At 40.4% G+C, this 23,918-nt stretch overlaps 1 protein-coding gene across 1 annotated transcript in view; it reads right to left on the bottom strand.

The window, feature by feature from the left end:
* Nucleotides 1–6,965: 6,965 nt before the first annotated feature.
* EBF2 (EBF transcription factor 2) overlaps nt 6,966–23,918 on the bottom strand; it is a 252,086-nt gene continuing 235,133 nt past the window's right edge. The window contains exons 13-14 of the mRNA XM_074218156.1: nt 18,923–19,090; nt 6,966–10,493 (exon numbers count right to left, since the gene is read on the bottom strand). Coding sequence (XP_074074257.1) covers nt 10,462–10,493; nt 18,923–19,090 — 200 coding nt within the window. The 3' untranslated portion in view covers nt 6,966–10,461. The remainder of the gene's footprint in view (nt 10,494–18,922; nt 19,091–23,918) is intronic.

Raw genomic sequence — 23,918 nt, 5'->3', positions numbered from 1 at the left:
GAAATGCCTCAGGGGGTTATATGAGTCTCAGAGAGGTTATGACTTGTTCAGAATTACAAAATTTCTAAGTTGAACAGAAACATAGCCACCCCAGCCCACAAATGAAAGAAGTCTCCATTAGAAACATACCCAAGTGAATATTCAGTCTCTCTGGAAGATCTCTTAAGAGGAACAGCCCAGGGTCTCAGAAGCCAGTCATTCTACTTTGGAACAACTCCAATTAAAGAGAATTCACTACTTCCTCAGGAAGCCCATTTCACTTTTCAGTCATTTTCATGGGAACCTTGTCCTTTCATTGAATGGATATCTGTCTCATTTGTTGAGCTAACACAGATCCAGGAGTTGGTAAACCTGAATGCCCTATATAGACGGTAGCTATTCTTTTTTATGATTATGATTCCCCTCCCCCATTGCTTCTCCTTGCACTGTACAAGCCCATCCCTCTTTGAATACTCAGAGGCAGAGATCTCTTGCACCTTTATCCCTTCTCCTTCTTCCCAGCTGGTATGGTTTATGGTCTTGTCCCATGAAAGGCGAGAACACGGACTGATTGTTGACAAGATAGGCAACAACACCTCTTAGAAACACAGAAGGGGAGAAGTGATAGAAAAGCTGGCAGCCACATTTGCAGCAGGAGAATCTGGGTTTGTATCTCACCCCTAATGCTAACTAGTTACTTTACCTTTCTTGCCCTCAGTTTGCTCCTCTCTACAATGGGTGTTCTAAAGATCTCTCACTTGGACCTTAGAGCAATCCTATTTACGCAGTAAAGATATTATCAATTTTACAAAAAAGGGAAACTGAAGATCAGAGAGAGTAAGTGACTTTCTTGGGTTTACACAGTTAGTAATAATTGAAGCCAGAATTTTAATCCAGGTCATCCTGCCTCCATGTTCAGTCCTCTATCTACTACCCTATATCACTCTGAGCCTCCGTGGAGCCAGAGACACCCCCATTTTCAAGAGGTCCAGGCACTGCCAAGGACATGGATCTGTATCAAACGAGGCTGTGGTTTCTTCCTTGCCCTCATAGTGATTATTCATGCCTGAGAAGTCTTAGACTTGTGGGAAAATCTGGAATTGAAGAAAACAGTGACTGCTTTGTCCACAGAAGTCACGGTCCTGTCGTACCAGATGTTTTGGTCTGTGATAAATTACACGTCAGTCTTTAATGGGAGCTCCTAGTGGGGAGAACACTCTCCACTCTTTTCTCTTGTCAATGGTTAGAAGGCAAGGACTGTGCTTCCTCTGTTCAGCTTCATTTCTAACACACTGTGAGTGCCCAGGAAATGAGTAGTGGATGTAGGATCCTGGGGTTGGGTTCCCAACTCTGCCACTGTATAAGGGGCTCACATCATAGCCCACACATGTGACTGTTGAGTCACCAGTGAACTTTGATCATAAATGTGGTGTAACTACAAGAAGCATATCCATCTTTGTATTGGTAATGCCTAAGTGTAGTAACAGGGGGGAAAGAAGATGGAGGAGGAGGAAGAAGATAAAGGGGAAGGGAACAAAGAGATGAAGGAGGAAGAGGTGAAAAGGAATGATAAGGAGATAAAAAAGGAGGAGGTGGAGGAAGAGGAAGAGGAGAAGAAGGAGAAGGAAAAGGAGACAATGAAGTGGTACAATGGATAGAGGAGTGATCTTGGGAGTCAGGAAGGATTGACTCCAAACCTGACTCAGACTTTACTGGTTGGGTGGGCAAGTCACTTAACCTCTGTCTGCCCCAGTTTTCTCATCTGTAAAATGTGGACAGCAATACCTACTACCCAGAGTTGTCACAAAAATCACATGAAATAATATTTATAAAATGTTTATCATGGTACCTGGCAATGTTAGGTGCTAGTTATTATGAATAGTATATATATATGCTATACTATTAATAACTGACTCCAGGATTAATCCTCTATCCATTGTATCACTGTATAATATATATTATAGATAAAACATAAATAAATATGCTATAACATACATGTTATTATATGTGCATGATAACACATGTGTGTTATAGCATATATTATATAATAACATAATATATGTAATAGCAACAACATTTACAAACTTTAAAGTTTACAATTACCTTATCTAATTTTATAAAGACCAAAATATTTTTTACATTAGGAATAGGAACTATCCCCTGATTTCCTTAGTAAAGGAGATTCTCTGCTCCTCCACCAATGTAGCTGGGCACCTTCTCTGCCCCTCTAACAATCTTAAAAAGTCATCTGGGGCAACAAAATTTAAAGTGAGTTGCCTGGGACTAGACAGGTAATAAGTGTCTGAAGAGGAATTTGAACCAAGGTTCAGAGCCCTTCCCTCTATACCTGACTGCCCACTTTATAATAAGTAACAGACTACGTCTATCTGTCTCATGTCCAACATTCTGAACACCCAAGGAGATTGATTGATTTTTGATGCTTTTGATTGATTTGATGCCTTTGATTGATTATTAATATTTTCCATCTGGTTTCTCTGTCATCACATTCAACTGAAAGCAATGTATAACATGGAACCAATGTAAACACTAACAGAATGCCTTCTGTGGGGGGTGGGGGAGGGAAGCAAGAATGAGGGGAAAATTGTAAAACTTAAAATAAATAAAATCTTTCTTTAAAAAAAGAAAAAGAAAAACATATTTTCCATCTGGAACATGCAGAAATGATGGTCTTGTGAGCACACTAAAACATTGCTTCTTCCCTACTTGTCTGATCTGGGTGGCCATGTCAGTCAAGTGAGTAGACCGACAAGATGCCTCAAATGATGATGATGATGATCCAGGTTTAGAGATCACTTTACATTTTGCAAAATACTTTTATATGATATCATTGGATGGAACATGAGGAACTGGGTTCAGACTTGGACAAGGAGAGGAGAGTGGACTGAATTGCTGTGGAGAACTTACAAAGATCTTTCAGTGACCCCAAGTCAATGACTTCAATCATTCAATAACTCCCTGAAACTAAAGCCCTTTTTCTTATAGAAAATAGAAAGTAAATGATTTCACTAGTATCCTTCTAAGGTTGCTGTGACTAAATCTCTGGAGAATTGAAATGGAGGACAACTCAGAGAGTGATGGAAAAGCATAGGGTGGGCATTAGCAGGCTATACCAAATCGCAAACAAGGAGAATCAAAGGAAAGGGGGTCAAATCAGCAATTGTATGAAGGAAAAAATTTGGAATATACTTTGAGTCATATGGGAAGAGCAAGAGATAAACAATAGACAAGCTCAGTGGGACCTTGGCATCCTTGAATTCGTAATTTCTAATTCTAGGTCCTCTGACCAAGCCAGTGAGACTCATGTCAGAAAGTCTTCCATGACCTCTAGCTCAAAGTCATTTCTTCCTCTTCTGAATTTCAATAGCATTTGTCTTTATCTCTTAAGTACTGGCATACTCTTCTTTTGTTGTTGTACCCTGGTTATTACTACTGATAATAATACTTAATTGGAATTCACATAACACTTTGAGGTTTTCAAAATGCTTTAAGCATGTTATCTCACATAATCAATGATTTGGAGCTAAAAGACTGTCCCACAGTGGATAGAGCCCTGGACTTAGAGGTAGGAAAGTCGAGGTTCAAACCCTACCACAAACAATCACAAATTGCATGATCCTGGATCAATCATTTCACTTTCTTAAATCTAGTTCACTATTGGTAAAGTGGGAATATCAGTGGCAATTAACTTATAGGAGCATGTGAGGATCAAATGAGATAATTCATGTGGAATCCTTTGCACCATCAGGCCCCATCTTTGGCTGGCCCAAACTCTTCATCTTACAAATGAGGAAAACAGGCCCAAGAGGATTAGTATAATACTATTAATATTGCTAATACTACACTTAAAAAGTGTCATACTACTTTCTCAACTAGTTGAACAAAAATCTTAGTCTTATGAATTTAAAATTGTAAGGGTCTTAAACATCATAGGGTCCTAATATTTCATGTTACAAATGAGTAAACTGAGGCATAGAGAATGGAAGTCATCCACAGACAATAAAAAGCAAAGCTGGGGAATGACATAAGGAAGGTCTTCAATTTCAAATCCTTTGATCTGTCTGGTTTACCACAGCGCCCCCCCCAACCCACAAGTAAAAACCCAGTTTCTATCTGATGGCCTCCAGCATTGAGGAGCTTATTGTCAATCAATAAACACTTATTAAATGCCTACTAGGTGCCAGACACTGGGCTAAGAGGTCATAACCTCCCACTATAGATACTGATGTATTTGAACAATTCTAGTTATTAGGAAACCTTCTGCTGGGAGGAGCCAGTCTGTTTTCTCTGAAATGTTCATACACCTAGGACAATCAAATTTCTTTTCCTCCAATTTTCAGACTTGAAAATTGCTCCTAGACAAGAAAGCAAATGAGGGATCTTAGAAAGGCAGCTGGTGCCATTCTCCTCTTTTTAAAGGGAATCTTTGTACGGAAGCCTCCTAGAGTCTGGAATGCCCTCACTCCTTGCCTCTACCACATAGACTTCTTTTCTCTTTGAAGATTCATCTGCTTTTTCACCTTCTATATGAAATCTCTTCGGATATCCCCACCTGTTCATGCCATCTCTCTCAAGTTACTTTGTGATTTTCTTTTTATTTATGTTGCATATACTTACTTATGTTCTTCTTGTCTCCCTCACTAGAATGGAAGCTCCTTAAGGGCAGAGATTATCAGCTTTTCTATAGTTGTATTCCCAACATTTAATGTGGTACCTAGACTATAGAAAATAGAAAGTAAATGATTTCACATTCATTTATCTACTCCTTGATCTTGTTATAAGAGGACTATTAAGTATGCCCAGATCACCTAACACATGGGCATCCTGAGTCTCCTGTCATGTGGGGATTAGCATTATATTATGAAGACCTATGATTGACTTTTAGCCTTATAGAACCCCTACCCCAGGGACATCCCTTAAGTAGCTTCCTCTGTTATCCAGGAATTCCCCCAAATTTCCTAGATAAAATTCAAGGACTCAGATAAAAAGTATGAACTATTAAATTCAATCTGGCCATTATGACCATCAGAAAACAATCTCAGAATGTCCAAGTAGTCAGATCCTAGTCTCTCCCCTTTCCCTTCCCTTCCTCTCTCCCTCTTCCTTCTCTGTCTTTCTCTGTCTCTCTATTTCTCTTCTCCTCTCTCCCTCTATTCTCTCTGCTTTCTCTCTCTCTCTCTCTCTCTCTCTCTCTCTCTCTCTCTCTCTCTCTCTCTCTCTCTCTCTTCCTCCTTTCTCCCTCTCTCTTTCTCTGTCTCTACCTGTCTCTCTCTCTTTCTTTCTCCCTCTTCCTCCTTTCCTCCCTCTTTCCCTCTCTCCTCTTTTTTTTTCTCATCCTCTCCCTCCCTCTTTCTCTTGTTACAATGGAAGAAATTGAGCGATGTTCTGGGGGGCAAAATGAGTTCTCTGAAGTCATGTAGCTAATTGATTCTATAGATAAGGACATCATATTTGTGTATGTTAGTTGACTAGAAAACTTTGCAAGCACATCCCCATATTAGTCCCATACCTATATACTCAGATGCAGAGTCCATGTTTGAAAACTGGGCCCCCACTGATTTACTGTTCATCAGTCTTTATGTCTTTCATGTAGCATTCTCTGCTTGCTATTGTGCCATCGTTGGCTTTTTTCAATTAATGACCTTTCCTGATCCTACCATTTGTGGAGTTTTTGCCATTCTTTGCATCCCCAGAGCTTAGCAAAACGTCTGACACCTAGGACATAGATATTTTAGGACACAGAAAACTTCCATGTGAGCAAACAGTAAACATTAATAAATATGTATTAAATGTTGAATGATTCATTTTCTCCACAAAGGGGAGTCAAATTTTCTAATGTGAAAAAAATTGCATCTGTAGAGTCACCTTTGAAAGTGTTTTTCATAGTCCCCCATCAACTGTGGGTCTCATAAGCCCCAAGCTGCTGCCTCATTGTCCTGAATCTCCCTGTTATCTCCAGACAGAATAAAACAAGAATGCTTTCTCTGTCAAGCCCTGCCCAGTCTGGTTCTGGCTGATCTTTCCAGGGTGATTTCATGGTTTTCCCCTTCATACTCTCAACACTGCAGTTGAATTGGCCTATTAACTTCCCCCTCAATTTGGTCTTCCACTCTTCTTACTGAGTTCTTACACAAGTCAGCCCCATTGAACAGAATCAAGGTCCTGAGGAAGGACCCCAAGAATGGAAGTCAAAAAACATCCATTGGAATCCCAGGCCTGGGTGATCTCATACAAGTCACTGAACCATTCTGGAGAATTATAATGGATGACTTCAAAGGCCCTTCTGTTCTAAAACTGTCATTCTAACGAATGCTCTTCTTCCTTGACTTCTACTCTTTGGATCTCTCATTTATTTCAAGGAGAAGTTCACGTCTCACTACCAAACCCTTTAATTGGCTGTGATTTATACTTACCTACATGTATATTGTTCCCCTCAATAGAATATCAGCTCCAGGATGGAAAGAGTTGTTTTGTTTTGTTTTCCTGTTTCCAGCACTGAGCAGAATTGTTGAATGTCAGTGGATATTAATGCTTCTTTAACAGGATTGGATTGGAGTGGGTTGAATTGGAGTGTACTGGATTAGGTTGTATTGGCATGGTACAGGATTGGATTGAGTTGCATTGGACTAGATTGAACGGCACTGAAGACCAGCATTTTCAGACACCAGAAATATGTATATTTATTAAATGACAATTTAGAGAGACCTCAGTAAAACCCCTTTACACATGGTGTTTTAGGCACCTTGCCTGATCTTCTACCTCAAAGGACCTAAGTTTGTCCTCGTTCCATTACACTTTATAAAAATGAAATTCAAATAGATTGATTGTTCAAATTCTCCTGTTTCAAAACAAGCAAAGATCCAACACTTGGTACAGTACAAAAATTTTATTTTTTTTTTGTTAGGATAATTTAAAGTTTAAAACTGAAGTAGACATATTCATTTTACAAACAAGATATTCTTCCATAAGTAAGACCAATAAAAAATAATAACAAAAAACAAAACAAAATACAAAACCAAAAAAAAGCAATCTTTACAAAAAGCTCTGTGCATAGCAACTTTATACTGTATATAACTGACAAAGCAAAACAACCCAATGAACGACAGAATTTGGGAGATGAGACTTTACTTTACAAAAGGGAAGCAAGAGGACGGTTTCGAAACCATGCATATTGAAATGTGCAAAGAAAAAAAAGGGAAAATTTAAGATGCTATAATGGAAACGAGATAAATAATGAAATAAAATGTCCCTTTAATAAAAAAAAAACCACAACCCCACACAGTTCCTCTTACAAAGCTATGATAAAATCTGTCTTTTTCCTATAGAAATACTTGTATTTCAAGTGGCACAAACGAAGCTGAAGATGAGGAGTATTTAACAGCAAGGACTAGAAAGGAGAGAGTTGCTTTCGTTTATTACACTACAAAATCCTTACACACCGATTTGTACATTTAAATATTCCTGTTGCGGCCAAGGTCCTAGCTGAATGAGCAAGGGTTTCTGGGTATTTTATTACACACATTTTGTTTTCCCGGTGTGATGCTACCACCAAGTTCTACGACCATTTGAAGACAGCACTGCAATCATCTTCATGCAAGAGTGAAATTCACAGATTCTAAAGCAAAGCTACTTCCATTTTTTTCCTTATGTTGGGTTGGCTCAAGTCCAGGTCCAGACGTGCTTCATTTTTGTTCTGCCTTTGTTTTTGGACAAACTATGTTGATATCCCTCCTCCTCCTCCTCTCTAAACGGTTTGCATCAGGGGACTTTTTTCGGGTGTGTTTCTTTGCAACTTGGTTCTTCAAAGTCTGTTACTGTCAACAGCACTTCCAGGCGTGCCAACTATCCAAAACCTTGAATTTTCATAGTGCATAAAATCCCATTTGGGTTGTTTGGGTGGTGGTGGTGGGGGGATATTTCCAGAATGCAGCTAAAGGGAAACAGTAACATGGAATTGGATTGGGTGGATATGAGAATGTGGGTTTGGAAAAGGAATAAGGAATTGATAAAATAAAAAAAATTTACCCTAATTCAGACTAGATGCACTCAATTTAAGTGGGTTTCTCCATTGGGACAGGAAAGAACTCATGTCATCCAGACCCCAGTTGAGCATCCTCCAAATGAGTTCTGTAGGGCACACTCTAATGGTGCTATCGGGTGAATAAGGAAATACACAGAGGGAGAAACACCACCTGGGTTGGCTTTCCAGGTAAGGTCAAGTAGGTAGTAAGAGTCACCAGTTTTTGAGTACAGCTTCATTCGGACTCAATCTCTTAGCAATGGCGCCAGGTCCCTCCTTAAAAAAGAGTGAGTTGTCTAAAGAGAATAGTAGACAAATAGCCAAGCAGCTTAGGAAACTGCGCTCATCTTTGAAGTTGCTGATATTCATCCTTTTGAACCCCCAGACTGTTTGGGTTTTAAAATGTTCCCCTCCTTTCTTCACTGAGTAGGAGGAGGAGGAGTTGAGGAATGGGAGAACCTCTGACGTATTCATTTTTTTTTCTCCATGAGTTTAATGTCAGAGGAACTGGTGGGTTACAAAGAACAGTGGATTTGAAATTCATAGGTCTGGAATTGAATTCTGCTTCTGCTTATGCAAATGAAAAAAAAAAGGTACACAGAGTGCTCCAGAATCTCTGAAGCTCAATAGAAAGCAAGTTATTCCTCAGGTGAGGCTGAGCAAGTTCATCAGGACTCTGGGTCTCTCTCTGTGGTTTCTTATAGTTCTAAGTCTATAAACTTATGAGCCTCTCTGAGCCTCAGTTTATAAACAAAATATATAAAATGATAGGATTTATATGAGAGAGTCTCTGAGGTCCCTTGAGAGATAGGAGGTGGTTAAGAAATGTTTGTCTAAGGACAGATCTTCTCAATCTTTGAATTTCTCTGTGCCTCAGCCACAAATTGAAGGGTTTATGGTCTCTTTTACTTTTAGATCTATGAACGTATGAATTTCCCTATGCCTCAGTTTCTTCTTCCAGCTCTAGATCTACAAATTTAAGAACATCTTGTGCCTCAGTTTCCTGATCTGTAAAATGAGGGGGTTAGACTAAATAACCTCTGAGGACCCCTCCAGCTCAAGATATTGTGATCCTCTAAATGGAGAAGTATGAGAGAGGGAAAAAAGATGGAACTCCTGAGAGATGGGTACCCAGGCACCTTTAACCCTGAAGGGTAAGAGAATTGTTGCCGATGAACTTTGATGGCCAACCAAATAAGACAGAGGTGAATCTCCAGAACCATAGCCAGGGGTCTGATGGTCTGGAAACTGAACCGCAAAATGACCCTACACTGAAGATGTCCTAATCATTTTGTATCATCTCTCAGACAAGGAGATTCTCTTTCCCCTTGCTGTTCCTCCTGCCTTTGAAAAACTGGATGGGGTTTGGACCATAACAAAGTGCAAGAATCCTAGGTGGCCTTTGGCATGGAATGTCAAAAGCAGCTACCCCAGGAAAATTGTGATAGGAAGCAAAGACCCAAGGGACATGCAGGCCTTTGGGAAAGCAGACTTCACTGGACCAGATCTCCTGCTTTTCTGCATTTATGGATTTGTGCTTGGCTTTTCTTTGAATGTTATATGATTCTGAAACAATCCAGGTGGGTTACCAAAGTCCTTGCATTTGGATCTATACAAGGATGGAAAGGGGAAGGAGATATGGAGAGGTCAGCAGTGGGCAGCCAGGAAATAGCAGTGGTAACAACAATCACACACCTTATTTTTTTTTTATCTTGGAACTACAGTTTTGCATCATTTTCATTGTACAAGAGGAGGAGAAAATGCTCCTCCTTTCCAAAAGGTCTTAATTTCTACCTCTACTTACAATAAGTTACACATTTATTTATTTAAATAATTGTAAAACATTTTAAAATTTTTCCTTTTTTTGTGTTTTTTGTTTTTTAAAGAGATTAAACTATAAGCAAACACACATACAACAACATGTCATCATCATTCGATTCAGGTTTTGTTTTAAGAAAGTCTTTCATGCGGGTACCCTGTTTGTTCAATTTTTTTTTCTGCATAAACTAAATTGGTATCTGAAAGGCTTCATAGAAAATAGAAACTTTCAACTTTTTTTTCCTACAAAGAAAAACAAATAGTATCCAAAATATCGAGCTTGAATTGTTTGCCAATTTTTTTCTTAAATATTTTACAAACATAGGAAGGTGGTTTTCATCAAGTCCATAGAGAAAGAACCACATTTCTGTCCTTAGTACTGACCATGCATGCCAATGACGGTATCTGTCCTTGTCCATGAGTGGGGTTGGAGTTCGGGCAGCCAATCTCTTGGCTACAGAAGAGACATGAGACCAGGTAAGAGGCAGGCTCCTTGCATATCCAAATCCATACAGAGGGTTCCTTTGGGGGGCGTGACACTCCCCAAAGATCTCTTAGTGCTTTCCAGATTAGTGGTCCATCGGATGAAGTAGTTATGTACTCGGAGACTCAACTCTTCCTTCTCTTTACATTGGGGGAACAACTAAGCCGGTCATGGCTGAAAGTAAAGAGGGGACAAAGACATGAGTGAGCCCCCATCGCCACGTAAAGGAGACCTCGGGGTCCTACTGATGCTAACCGCAGTCGATAAAGACGCATGCTCTCAGTTCATATAGCAACCATAACTCTACAATGGGAAGAGACCTTAGTGGGGAAGGGTCTTTTAGTTTAACCTTTCATATTACTGATGAGAAAGCAGGTTAAGAGACTCACCCAGGGTCATATGGCAAGCATCAGAGATGGTATCTGAATCCAGATGCTCTAACAGCTTAGCTAGGATTCTTTCCATTGCATTTGCATGGGGACTGACCATTCAGTCCTCATTCCTATTTACAAAACATTTCTCTACCAGTGACCTGGGTGTCGAGGGTCACTTCCTTAAAGATCCTAACCTCTCAAAAGGGAGCAAAGGCTAGAAGAGTAACCTTGGAGTCAGGAAGACAAAGGCTCATATTTTCCTCTGGTTTTTATGAGCCGTGTTACCCTGGCCCAGTCAGTTCACATCTCTAAGTCTGGCAGGAACAGAAAAGTTGGTGGAGGAAATTTTTACACCCGGATTTCCCACATAGGAGTGGAATCTTTGCACAAGACACAGAGAAAAGAAGCAAATGCAAAACCATACTTGTCAGGGCAGTTCCCAGTTTGTAGAGTATCAATTGGAAAAGACCTCAGAGGTTTTTGAGCACAGCCAAGAAGCCCCTTAATAAATAGCCACAAAAGGTCTTCTAGGCTTTGCTTAAAGACAACCTCCCTCCATACTTGTGAGCTGAAAAGTTCCATAGAGGGAAAGGCAGATTTGGGTACACTATGCTTCTTAACCCAGTTTGTACAACATTCTGCATGTGTTTGTTGAATGGATAGATGAATGGATGGATAGACGGATGGATGGATGGATGGATGGATGGATGGATGGATGGATGGATGGATGGATGAGGCAAACCCACTTCCATTTGCTTCTCTGGATGTCTTCTGCCAGATCATAAGGGAAAGGAACAAAACTCAAATGTATGAGCCCATTTAGGATCTGAGTTTCCTGTTTAACCAGCTTTAACTTTCTGGCCTTTGCATTTATTTTTAGCAGAAATATGATTGGTTATTTTTAACAAGCACATTCTCCTTTGACAGTTTGCTGCCAATCTGGGATGTTCAGTAATGAGTGTTGACCCACTGGAATGGAGGTTCTAATTTAGTTCCTAATTTAGGAATCTCTCCCCCCCCCCCCCCCGTGCCTTTGCAATGGACAGCTAATTCCTCATCTGGCAAGTGGAAGGAATTCTGGGAGAACTGGAGAACACTGCTTTAGGGTGGGGTGGAGGTTTAGAGGGTTCCTTCATCCTGGATCCTTCTCAGATCTAGAAGCCAGGTAGCTGACCATGGTCCAAGAGAAGAACCATCGAAGAAAAGACCCCACTCCTGTATAGCTTAACCAACTGCCAATTAATACAATTTTAGAATCTTTAGAAAGTGAAAGCCCCATTTCTATATAATAAACTATGTCTATTGCTTGATTTGAACAGATTTCTGGATATATTCTGTATATCTCAGATTGTACTTTATTGATTGGAATAGAAAAATTTTGCAGAGGAATGTATCTTTATTATATTTTAAGGTAATTAATTTAATAGCTTTCCTCCTTCTCTTCTTTCTTTTCTTTCTTTTTCTCATTTATCCCTCTCCTTCCATTCTAGCTTTCTTTTTTCTCTTTTCCTCCCTTATTTCCTTTCTGATTATCTCTTTTCTTTCATCTTATCTCTTCCTTTTCTCTTTTACTTTCTATCCTTCCCTTCTTTAATCTTCCTTTTTTCATTCTTTCATTTTTTTTCAGTTTTTACCATCTTTCTATTTCATTCTTTCCTTTCTTCCTTTAGTCCTTCCTCCCTTCTTTCTTTCTTTCTTTCTTCCTTCCTTTCTCTCTCTCTCTCTCTCTCTCTCTCTCTCTCTCTCTCTCTCTCTCTCTCTCTATCTCTTTCTCACTCTCCCTTCTAACCTTTTTTTCTTCTCTGAATGCCAGCTAACCCTCTTGGGCAGAGTCGTTGGTAGCCTATTTCTCTGCTTCTCTCTAGCCTTTATTGAATGTTTGTGAGATCTGGATTAAGGTCTTACACAGCTAGCAAAGCCATAATTATTTTTGCCTGTATTACTTTATAGTGAATCGATGTAACTTTTCAATAAAGGTGGTTCAATTCCAGACCCTCCCTGATGAGTTGGAGATATAGCAACCCAGACTGATTATCCCAGAGTGTAAGGATTTTTTTCCTTTTCTTTTTTACCTTGAGGGAAACTGGCAAGAGCATTCGACACACAGTGTTGGGTATTACCCTGACAAGTTAGGATCATCCACTAAAATACTTGATTAATGGTGTTTGAGATGGGCTAATGCATTTCCCGGCTAAATCCAATCCAATCCGACAAGAACATATTAAACACCTACTGGGTCCATGGAACTAGAACTCTGGCCAGTCCATTTCTCACATAGATGTTTTCGCCTTGAACTTCTAGTTTCTTTTCTAAACATGAAGCACCTTCCTTTCCTTAGCCCATTCTTTCACAGTCTCTGGAGTCTGCTGCAAGCGCTTGTGGAAAGGTCAGACTGGATCAAATAACAAAAGATATTGCACATCGCCAGAGAAAGAACAGGTTTCATGTTTCTTTCCTTTCTCCTAGTCCTGCCTTGGATGCCCTAGTGGGTTTGTTTGGCCAACAAGAGACTTTTGCTTTTTGCTTTGAATCAACAAAACTAACTTGTAAAAAAAAAATCACAGGATTTGAGAGTTGGGAGAGAACTGAGCAGCTATCTAGTCTGGCCCAACCCTTGTGCCCTAGAAATTCCCTCTGACATGGTCTGCCAGAGCTTACTTTTCTTTTGATTGGAGAATTCCAGAGAGGAAGAATCTACTAGTTCTCCAAACAGTCCATCATACTTTGGGACCAGTCTTGTTCAGGTTTTTCCTGCCGATATCAAATCTAAATTTTACTTCTCTCAACTTTTGCTTGTTGTTGGTAGAGCTGTCCTCTGAGATTAAAAAGAACAATTCAGATTTCTCTCTCATGTAACAGCCTTCCAGGTACTTGAAGGTGGGGCTTATTCTATCCCCAAGAAGCCATCTAATTCTCTAGACAAAACATCCTCAGATCCTTCAGCCCTGTCTCCCACAGCAGGGGCTCCCGGTCCTTTCCTATCCTCATCGCCTTCCTTCTGACAATTCATCAATATCTTTTTGAGACAATGAAAATCAGAGCTGAACACAGTGCTCCAATGAAAACAGATATTAAGCCAAAAACACACATTTAGTTATGATATGGGGCCATTTTTCCTAGAGTATTTTTGACTTCTGCTAATCCTCTAGTTCAGTCTTTGTCCACCCTCCTATCTGCCTCCACCCCTCCCCTAGAGTATTTACAATGAATCAAAGATCTGGTTTTGGGATGGAAAGGACCTCAATCATCATTTAGTTGACTCCCTCATCTTGTAGAAGAGAACCTTAAAGCCCAGAAAAACTAGCTGCCTGAGGTCACAGACAAAAACAAAAGTCAGAATCGGAACCCATGCTCTCTGCAGGACCAGTTTTTTAAATTTTTATTTATTTAATGTAATGGGGTTAAGTGACTTGTCCAAGGTCACACAGCTAGGCAATTACTAAGTGTCTGAGGTCAAATTTGAACTCGGGTCCTTCTTGATTCCAGGGCTGGTGCTCTATCCACTGCACCACCTAGCTGCCCCCTAGCACCAGTATTGAACTATTTGGAGGAAGTTGCTTTGGGAATTCCTATCACTGGAGGTTATAAATCAGAATCTGAATGACCATTTGTCACGTGTTACATACAAGAGTGCTTCTTTTGGGGCGTATGGGTCAGGTTAGATGGTCACCAAAGTCTCTTCTGGCTCTAAATTTCTATCAGTCTCAAAATAAGGAATGTCCATTAGACAATGCATGAGCCATTACATTCTTAATCTTTCTGCCCCAGAGGCACCTTCTTCCCAGTTTCCCAACTCCTCCCTCCCTCCTATCTGAGCCTTTTCATTATGCATTTTCCTAACAATAACAGTTTTGTGAAAATGAAACCTAGTGACTGGGCTCCCATCCAAAGTAATCCAACTGGAGGGGTAGTTGGGAAAGGGGAAATGTCCAGAAAGGAATCGCTGTTGTTTCTCTCCCACTGGCCATGAGATAAATCCATAATGGAAGAAGCTGGTGCTGGGTGACACATAGACCCAGACAACATTCTCTGGCCAGAAACAAAATTCTTGGAGTCCCTAAGTAGCTCTGTGGTCTGGCTTCTTGGTTCTGGCTCTGGCACCGGTGTTTCCAGCCAGGTCACTGAAATGCAATCGTTATGAAGTAGAGGAATTGGGTTCTGGTCACAAGCTTGCCACATAGTTGTGTGCCCCGCAGGGGTCATTTCATTTCTCTCGCCCTCAACTTCCACTTCTGTAAAATGGGGATATTAGATGCTGATCTTGAAGCTCATGCCTCCTTTTGAGATTCTGTAATTCCTAATGACCAGGGTCCTCCAGGGACCCCAAGTATGATCCAAAAAAACTTGAGTGGGAAGCCTCTAAAAAGTGATAGATTTCCCTTGAACGAAGACCTTCCAACAGAGGTTAGATGCACACATGTGCAGTAAGTAATGATGAGGGTTTTTTCCCTGGCTAGAATGGGAAGACACTGGATTTAGATCCCGCTCTCTTGTCCACTTATAAATTGTTCACTTTCAAGTTAGACCATCACTCTTGGGGTTAACTCTTCTTCTTTTTTCCAATTCATCAAATATTATTTATTAAATAAACTGGAAAACCTCCTTTTTCTTATATCTATATTAAAATTTCTAGCTCAGTAAATGTTAAAATTATTGGACAATTTATTATAATGACATCAATAATAAAAGACATTAATATTTATTTACAATATTTTATCTGTAAGAACACAGACGGGATAGCTCTTCTTAAAAAAAGTTTCCTGAATTGAAGTCTAAATTCATTTCTTTTTGACTTTGATTCAGGACCCAGAGGGCTTCCAAGAAGAGAGCCTGGTGTCTTTGCACAGCCCGCCTTCACTTAAATCCAATTCACTTTCAAATCATAGCATCACTTTCCTGACATCATGAGATATCGTTGATCATTGATCACTGAGAATGGAGGACAAGCAACAACAGTGCTCCCAGTTCTGTCCTCTGAGACCAGAAAGAACAATGCTAATCCCTGTATCACCTGGGCAGGCAAGTGATTTAATCCCTATGGGTCTGCTTTCTTTTCTTTGAAAAGAAGGGGCTGGACTCTTCAATCTCTAGGAGATAAGCAGAAGGGACCGGACTCTCCAATTTCTAGGAGATAACCAAATGATAAAATATTTGACACCTAGGACAACCCTAGGAGACCTGTTATGGACAATACTATCCTCATTCAGAGGAAGAAAAGCAAAGCAAAACAAAGAAAAACCTATAGAATCTGATTAAACTCTATACATTCACTTTTTAAAAATTTCTCTCATGTTTTTCTTTCCTATCTCTTGGTTTTCTTTCCGTTCCCTTAGTCCTAATTGCTCATATAGAAAATGACTAATCTTTATTCAGGTTTAAGATAAAGTTATATGTGCAATGCTCGCCAGGCTGTTCACCATCAAGGGGAGGGGGATGGGAAGGGAATCATGTGCCTTCTAGGACATAAGCAAATGATAAAATATTTGTCAACTACTGACAACCCTAAGGAGACCTTTTGTGGACAATGCTGTCCTCATTCAGAGGAAGGAAAACCTACAGAATCTGAATGAACACTATACATTCGCTTTTTAAAAACTTCTCTCATGTTTTTCTTTCCTATCTCTTGGTTTTCTTTCCTTTCCCTTGGACCTAATTCCTCATATGTAAAATGATTGATCTGGAGACACGTTAAACACAAATGTATATGTACAATGCTCATCAGACCATTTGCCATCAAGGGGAAGGGGGTGGGAAGGGAGGGTGAAAGGAAACTATATAACTTACAAATATTCGTATGCATGTGGGTGAATGTTGAAAAACTTTCATCACACATAACTGGAAAAATAAAATATCAAGTGGAAAAAATTAAAATAATAATAATCGAAGAAAATATCTGTCGATCACTTAACACAATGTTGTATATAATTTGCTCTTACTATAGGTTTGCTTCCCTCAGTCTTCCCTTCACCAGTCTTTCCAGCTCTGATCCTAGGATTGGTCACTGAGATCCCTTCCAATTCTGCAGTTTGGTGATTGTGCCATCTTGGATTAAGTTATTCCTACAATTCTTTCCCATCTAAAAACTATAACCCTGGGATCCTATGATTACAAACTCTTCCTTAGGCCTTTCAGCTTCCCAGAGTCACCCACAACTCCCAAAGTTGGCCTAGAAGGCATTTTGGGGGCCTCTAGAAGAGTGAGCCCGCCATATCCATGCTTTTCTGGCCTCGGGAGCTGCATGTTCAAGATTCCCTCCTAAGCCCAACAGGCCTCAGGGACTTGGGTCTTTGAGGGGTTAACCGAACCTCTGACCCTCTGGGTTCTCTCCATCACTACTTGTCATGAATATTTTCATGTCTGAATGTGCAGAGCTGCTGAAAAATAATGGGGGCCGTCAGTGATCCACAGTGCTCAGCAGTTTCTAATTTGCTCTCTTGCCATCAGCTGCCTCCCGTCCATGATGAGATGATTAGATATTCGTGTACTCATCACATTTATGTTACGTCATGTCACATTACATTTCATTGCTCTGCTCAGAAGCAAGTTTGACGTGTGATATTAATTCTTTTTCTTTTAAAAAAACACAAAGACATACACTTTTCTTCTCTTCCCTGGCCCTGATCAGACACCTGCTATCAATTTGGTAAGCATGGAACTTGGGGTTCTGGGAACTGTTGGTTATTCCTGATGGATCCCATCCAGCTTTGGTCTTGGAATGTATATGGACTGCAGATGACAGGCAGGCTGGGTAAGTAGTAACACATGCCATCCCATATGATGACCCAGAGAGAAAAACTGAACTGTCTTATATGGATCTAACTACAGTGCCGGGAGCCAGGAAATGAATTTCTGGATTCCTTTTTGGAAACAACTCTGCCCATGTTACTCACTTGCTCAAGAAACTTCAGGAGCTCCCTATTGTCTCTAGGGTAAGATACAGAGACCTCTGACATTTAAAGCTTTTCAGAATCAGTTTCAAGTTCCTCTTTCTTATCTTACTACAAATTATTCTCCTTTGTTCATACTAAATTTTAGCCAAATGGGTCCATTTGCTGTTCCCCCAATTTTGTTTTGTTTTGATTTGTTTTTTTTTGTTTTTTCAAGGCAATGGGGATAAGTGACTTACCCAAGGTCATATGGCTAATTAATTATTAAATATCTGAAGTCAAATTTGAACTCAAGTCCTCCTGACTCCAGGGCCAGTGCTCTAGCCACTGAGCCACCTAGCTATCCCTGTGCTCCCTGAATATTGATGCTTCCTCCTCTCTGATTTTGCCAAGGCTGTCTTTCATGCCTGGAAATCATTCACCCCTCATCTCATCTTCAGTTGCTTTCAAAACTTATCTCAAATACCTTCCCCTATGTTAGTCAGTCAGTCAATAAACACTTACATAGGACTCAGTAGACATCAGACAATGAATACAAGAAGGTAAGTTATTTTTGCCCTCAAGGATCTTGCCTTCTAATAGGGGACAGTATGGGAATAATTATTACAAGATATATTTACAGCAGAGAGAAGGTAACACAAGAAGGATAGGCACTGGGGCAGCTAGGTGGCACAGTGGCTAGAGCACTGGCCCTGGAGTCAGGAGGACCTCAGTTCAAATCAGGCCTCGGACACTTAATAATTACCTAGCTGTGTGGCCTTGGGCATGTCACTTAACCCCACTGCCTTTCAAAAAACAAATAAACAAAAAAGAATAGGCATTGACAACAGGACCTATCAGAAAAGACTTCTTGGATGGGTAGGATTAGAGCTAAATCTTGGGAAAAAACTAGAAAACCATAAGGGCAGAAGGGGAAGAGCAGAGAATTTTCTTTCTGAACCCCCTCAACTCTTAAGATTTGCATCTTCTTCCTCAAATTTTCTATGTCCTTGTTCTAGTCTTTTCCCCTAGAAAACAAGTTTCTGGAAATCACAGATAATTGTTTTTTAATTTGGGGTTTAGCACAGCATCTTGTTTATCATTAGTGTTTAATAAATAATTTCTGGATTGAACTAAAATCTCGACCATGACTAGAACTTGGAGATGTTGCCGTATCTGTTTCCCATTGCACATTTTATTGGAAATTATAGCAGTTCTAAGCCTTTCTTGATTAAAAAAAACCAAGAAGTGTCTTTTGCCAGTAGATACTAAAGAGTCATGTGATGCTGGTGACTTTTTGTGGTTCAGCAAGCCCAAAGTAAAGAGTTCCATACATGTACTCCCAAGGCGCCATCTTTCTTACCTCTGAATCCATTTCCATTTCCACTAGAGCAGGCCGGAGAAGGGGAGCCTTGGGGTCTAATGACAGGAGCAAAGGCACTCTTCTGTTTGACAGCTGGGAAGACGGAAGATGAAAACGGGAGGATGGAAGATGTACTGGAAGAGCCAACTGTAGGACTTGAAGACATTACTAGAAAACAAACAGCACGGTCTCCGTTAAGGAGGAGGTGGCACCAGAGCGGGGCAGGCCTCCGCCTGATCTCCACCACATTTCCCTTAGCCCAGGAAATATTTTCTTTCTTCTCAAAGTTGTGGAAATCCATGGTTCCCATCATTGTCCTTCTGTTCCACACAAGTCTACCTAGAGCATGGGTCACAACACTCCTGGGAGAACATTCCCATTGGAACTGAACATACACCCAGTTTACTCTCTGTGCATCTATGACTCTGCCACAACTTTACAATATGATAAGCCCATCCTTGACCTGAGAAACCTCCTTTAATAATAAACTGAGTACTTTAGTCCCTTAAAATGGGCAAAGTCTTTTATAGATAGTCTCTCATTTGAATAATCCTGTGGTAAGGCTACTGCAGGTCTTATCATGTCCGTTTTATAGATAGTAAAACTGAGACTCAGATGGGTTAAAGGACTTGTAGACAATAGCAGAGTCAGAGGTGAAATTTCAATGCAGTTTTGAGGTGGAATGATGTAGTACCTAGTTAGAAAGTCTTGAGTTCAAATCTCAACTCTATTACTTAGGTGCCTTAAAATCATTTACAAATCATTTAGCCTGTGAATTAGGCATGATGAGGCACCCACTTCACAGAGCTGGGTGAAAGAATGTCTATAACTGCTTTGCAAACTTTAAAAATCAGTTGAAATAACATCATCATCATCTTCAATATTATTTTTCACAAGGCATAGCTGGCAGACTAAGGCTTTGAGGAGTTCCTTCCCTCTGTTTTTTTTTCTCATCAGACCTATCAGTGGAAGGGACTCCACCCACTAAGGCAGATCAATGCCTGCATCCAAAGTCATTACTGATCCTCTTAGAGAATCACTGGAGGACAATGAAAGGCTAAATGACTTGACCAGGATCACACAGCCTGTTTGTCTCAGAGGCAAGACTAGAGTCTTCCTGACTCAGGCCAATCCTTTATGCATTATATACCATGATAATGTCTCCTATTAGAGCTCCTGCAAAATAGTAATTAAACATGCAACCCATTTGAATAGGTGGCATAGTGAATAGAGTGCCACTCTTAGAACCAGGAACACCTGAGTTCAAATCTAGCCTCAGATACTTAACTCTTAGTAGCTGTGTGACATTGGGCAAGACACTTAACCCTGGTTGCCTTACATTCGGGGTCATCTCCAGTCATCCTGATTCTTATCTGGCCATTGGACCCAGTTGACTCCAGAGGAGAAAGTGAGGCTGGTGATTTAGCATAGCCTCCCATCCAATTCAAATACCATTTACATGCACGTCATGGCATCACTTCCTTTATGTAATGGTCTTCTTTGAGAATGAAGGGTAAACAGCAACATTCAACCAAAAAAACCATGCAATAGTAATAAAAAAAAATGACTTCTTTTTTTGACTTTGGGGTCAGAAGTCAGACAGTGTCTTTACCAAGAGAGGAAACACCTTTTGTAGTGACTACTCCATCTATTAGGGCGAGGTACCCATGAGTCACTAAACTCATGGAGAGTTTTCAGCTTAACTAGAACAAATGGTTAGTGCCAATTAACAAGACATGGTGTGGAATCGGGGAAGGATCTTCTCCTATACTTGGTGTATTTTCTCATCACTGAGGACACCACCTTTAATAGATGACAATCTGTCAATGCCTACTCTTCTTCTGGGATCCCTGGCCATGTCCACCCATAAAACAGCAGGGGGATCCCTAAATGTAAGGCAAAGATCCCACAGTATTTGATACTTTGTGTAGACTAATGGAACATAAAGGCTCATCGTTAGTTAGCCTTTGCTCTTTTATGCAGATGCTCTTGTGGAATGGGAGGAGCGAAGGAATCCTAGATCTCTCTGGAGAGATGGAGTGGATTGAAGCTCCTACTTGGAGTTAGGAAGAACCAACCTCAAGTCCTCTGGATACTGACTATGTGTGATCCTGGGCAAGGCACATGATTCTCAGGGTTCCAGACCACTCTCTAAGACTATAAGGCAAAAGCAAATTGCTTTATGTTCATTAGATTACATCAGGAACTAAAAAAATAGGAAGAAGGAAGTATGATTAGAGAATGGTTTGTCAGAAAAAAAAGATCTTAGGGTTTCAGTAGACCACCAGCTCCATATGAATTGGCAGTGTGATAAGGAAGTCAAAAATTCTAGTGAAATCTTAGACTTGCCTTATGTAACTTACAGGGATAAAGAAATGATCGTCCCTCTGCCCTTTGCCCTGGTCAGACTTTACCTAGGCCAGGCTCAGTTTTATACCAAACTAGATTGATAAACTCGAGGGTATTTTGCAAAGGGAGGCAAACAAGATAGTCTTGATTCCAGGCCACATAAAGTCAGTCTGAAGAATTCTAGCCCTTGTCTTAGAAGAGATTCAGGGAAACTTGAGAGTTGTCATCTTCTACTTAACAAGCTGTCCTAGAGAGAGTAATACAAGATTCATTCTGCATGCTCTTGATGGGCAGAAAGAAGCAGGACAATCAAGGAGAAGGTGCAATGAGGCAAATGTTTTCAATCTGGGGAAGAAAGGAAGAGAAAGACTGAAAGGTCATTCTTCCTTTCCAATTAAGCTCCAAGAAAACAAAGCTTCTCTAAAAACCATAGATGTCTCCTTTCCTTTTTCCTGACAGAGAAACACATTCTGCAACAGAGTATTGTATTTTCCTTCTAGATTATGCCAAGACCCAAGTCTTCATTTATAGAGGGAGGTCTATTCATCGCTTCATCCACATTTCCTCCTTCTAGCCCTGTTTTCTTCATCGACAAAGTAAGGATGAGATATCATGGGAGGTAAATCTCTTTACCTCTCTGGACTTCAGTTTCCTCATCTATGAAATGAGTTAGTTGCATTCTATGGTTTTTAAGCTCTAAACCTTATGACTTTATATTCCCTTGACCCAAATGACCCTCAAGAACAACCACCTGAGTTTCAGTTCCCAACTTGTTCAGTCAGGAGAATGTTGAATAATCTTGGGTGAGAACCTCAGTTCTGATAGTTCAAATCGAGGCAACAAAATGGTACTTTGGATCATAGAGCACAGTTCCTGAAATCAGGAAGACCTGAGTTCAAATCTAACCTTGGATGGTAACTAGTTTTGGGACCCTGGGGAAGTCCTTTAAAACCTGTTTGCTTTGATTTCCTCATCTGTAAAATGAGCTGGAGAAGGAAATGGCAAACCACTTCTGTAGTTTTATGAAGGAGGAAGAAATCCCAAATAGGGTAATGAAGAATCATACGGGATTGAAACATAACTGAATGGGGCAGTTACGTGGCACAGTGCATAGAGTATTGGCCTTAGAGTCAGGAGGACTTAAGTTCAAATTTGACCTTAGACACTTAATAATTACTTAGCTGTGTGACCTTGGGCAAGTCACTTAACCCCGTTGCCTTAAATAAAATTAAAAAAAAAAGAATAGAAGAAACATAACTGAATAACAATTATTATTATTATTATTATTACTCATTAAGTTCTAAGATTCTTTCCAGCTCTAATGCTCCATGTTTGATGAATTTTTTGATCCTAAAGCAAAGTGAAATATATGCTCTATGGTTGCTTTGGGCAGAAGAGAAGACTACTTCAACAAACAGGCCACCATGAAAATAATTATAATGGAATTTGTATTGGAAGTAAATGGCCTTTATCAAGTACTTAAACAGCCTGGTTGGAAGGGAAATTCTTCAAGTTTCCCACTCTTTCCCCCTTTTCAGTCTACTTCTTGGTCCATCTTAGAGCATGCTGTGGGGAGAGGCTATGAGGAGAACAATATTCTCCTATAGATTCAATTCTGTTTGGCACAATCCAGTCTCTGGCTTCAGGTTGGCTCTTTCTACTTTAGGGGAAATAGCCCCCTGGGCAGGGCTGGCCTGCTGGCTGAATTGTGTCTTCATCCAGAGTTGCCAGGGAGTCTTTTTTTGGCCTTTGACTGACCAACCTCCCTGCTGAGGATGTCCTTGGACATCGACCTTCCCTTGGATGGGGACCAAAGTTAAGAAAGACCTGAAACTAAGAGAGACTTAAGGAGCAAGGGGAAACCTTGTCCCCAGTCTGACTCCCAGCACCCCAGCTGGCCCTCACTGGGCCCATATCCGCCTTTTGCACTCAGCCATCCCATTTGCTGGAGCACAGGGGTCTGTCAACATTTCATTATAACCCCCTATTGTCAGAGGTTTATAACTCAGCCATAAAAATCGTGCTCAGGGCTGAAACTTGGTACTCCCAGCCTCAGCTAGGAAGTGAAGCCTGGACGTCAAATGGGAAAAACATCTGTTTGGCCACTTTTTTTTTGGTTGGAGTTCTGTGAGTGTAAGAACAATAAAGATGAAGGTTTCTGATACCCTGCCTTGGCAGGCATGCAAGTCAAACATGACTGTGGGGTTCGATTTTATTTTCTCCCTAATCATCTTGGACAAGCTATTACACCATGGCATGGCCCAGTCACACCAGGCTACTGGGAAAAGTAATGTGACTGTCCCTCATTCACTTTGGCTCCCATCCAAAGGAAAGTAAATATCCAATGACATCCTTAGTAGGCAGGCTGGTCAGTTAAAGGTCAAAAAGAGCCTCCCCCCAGCTCTGGATGAAGACACTTCAGCTGCTCAACCTTGGATCCAGGGGTTCCTTGACTTCTTTTGAGCTTTCCCCTCCCCTAACACTTAAGAAAATGTTACCTATCTGAATTTGGACAGGCAACAAAGAGCTCTGGAATAGCTAATTTTTCACATTTCTATTTAAAAAACACTTTACAAATACTATTTCATTTGGTCCTCATATCTCTTAGAGGTTCAAAATATTATTTTCCTCATTTTACAGATGAGGA

Source organism: Macrotis lagotis, chromosome 1 (assembly GCF_037893015.1).
Source record: "Macrotis lagotis isolate mMagLag1 chromosome 1, bilby.v1.9.chrom.fasta, whole genome shotgun sequence".
NCBI classification, from domain to species: domain Eukaryota; kingdom Metazoa; phylum Chordata; class Mammalia; order Peramelemorphia; family Peramelidae; genus Macrotis; species Macrotis lagotis.
The sequence above is the reverse complement of the archived record's forward strand: the minus strand, read 5'-3'. Positions and strand labels throughout refer to the sequence as shown.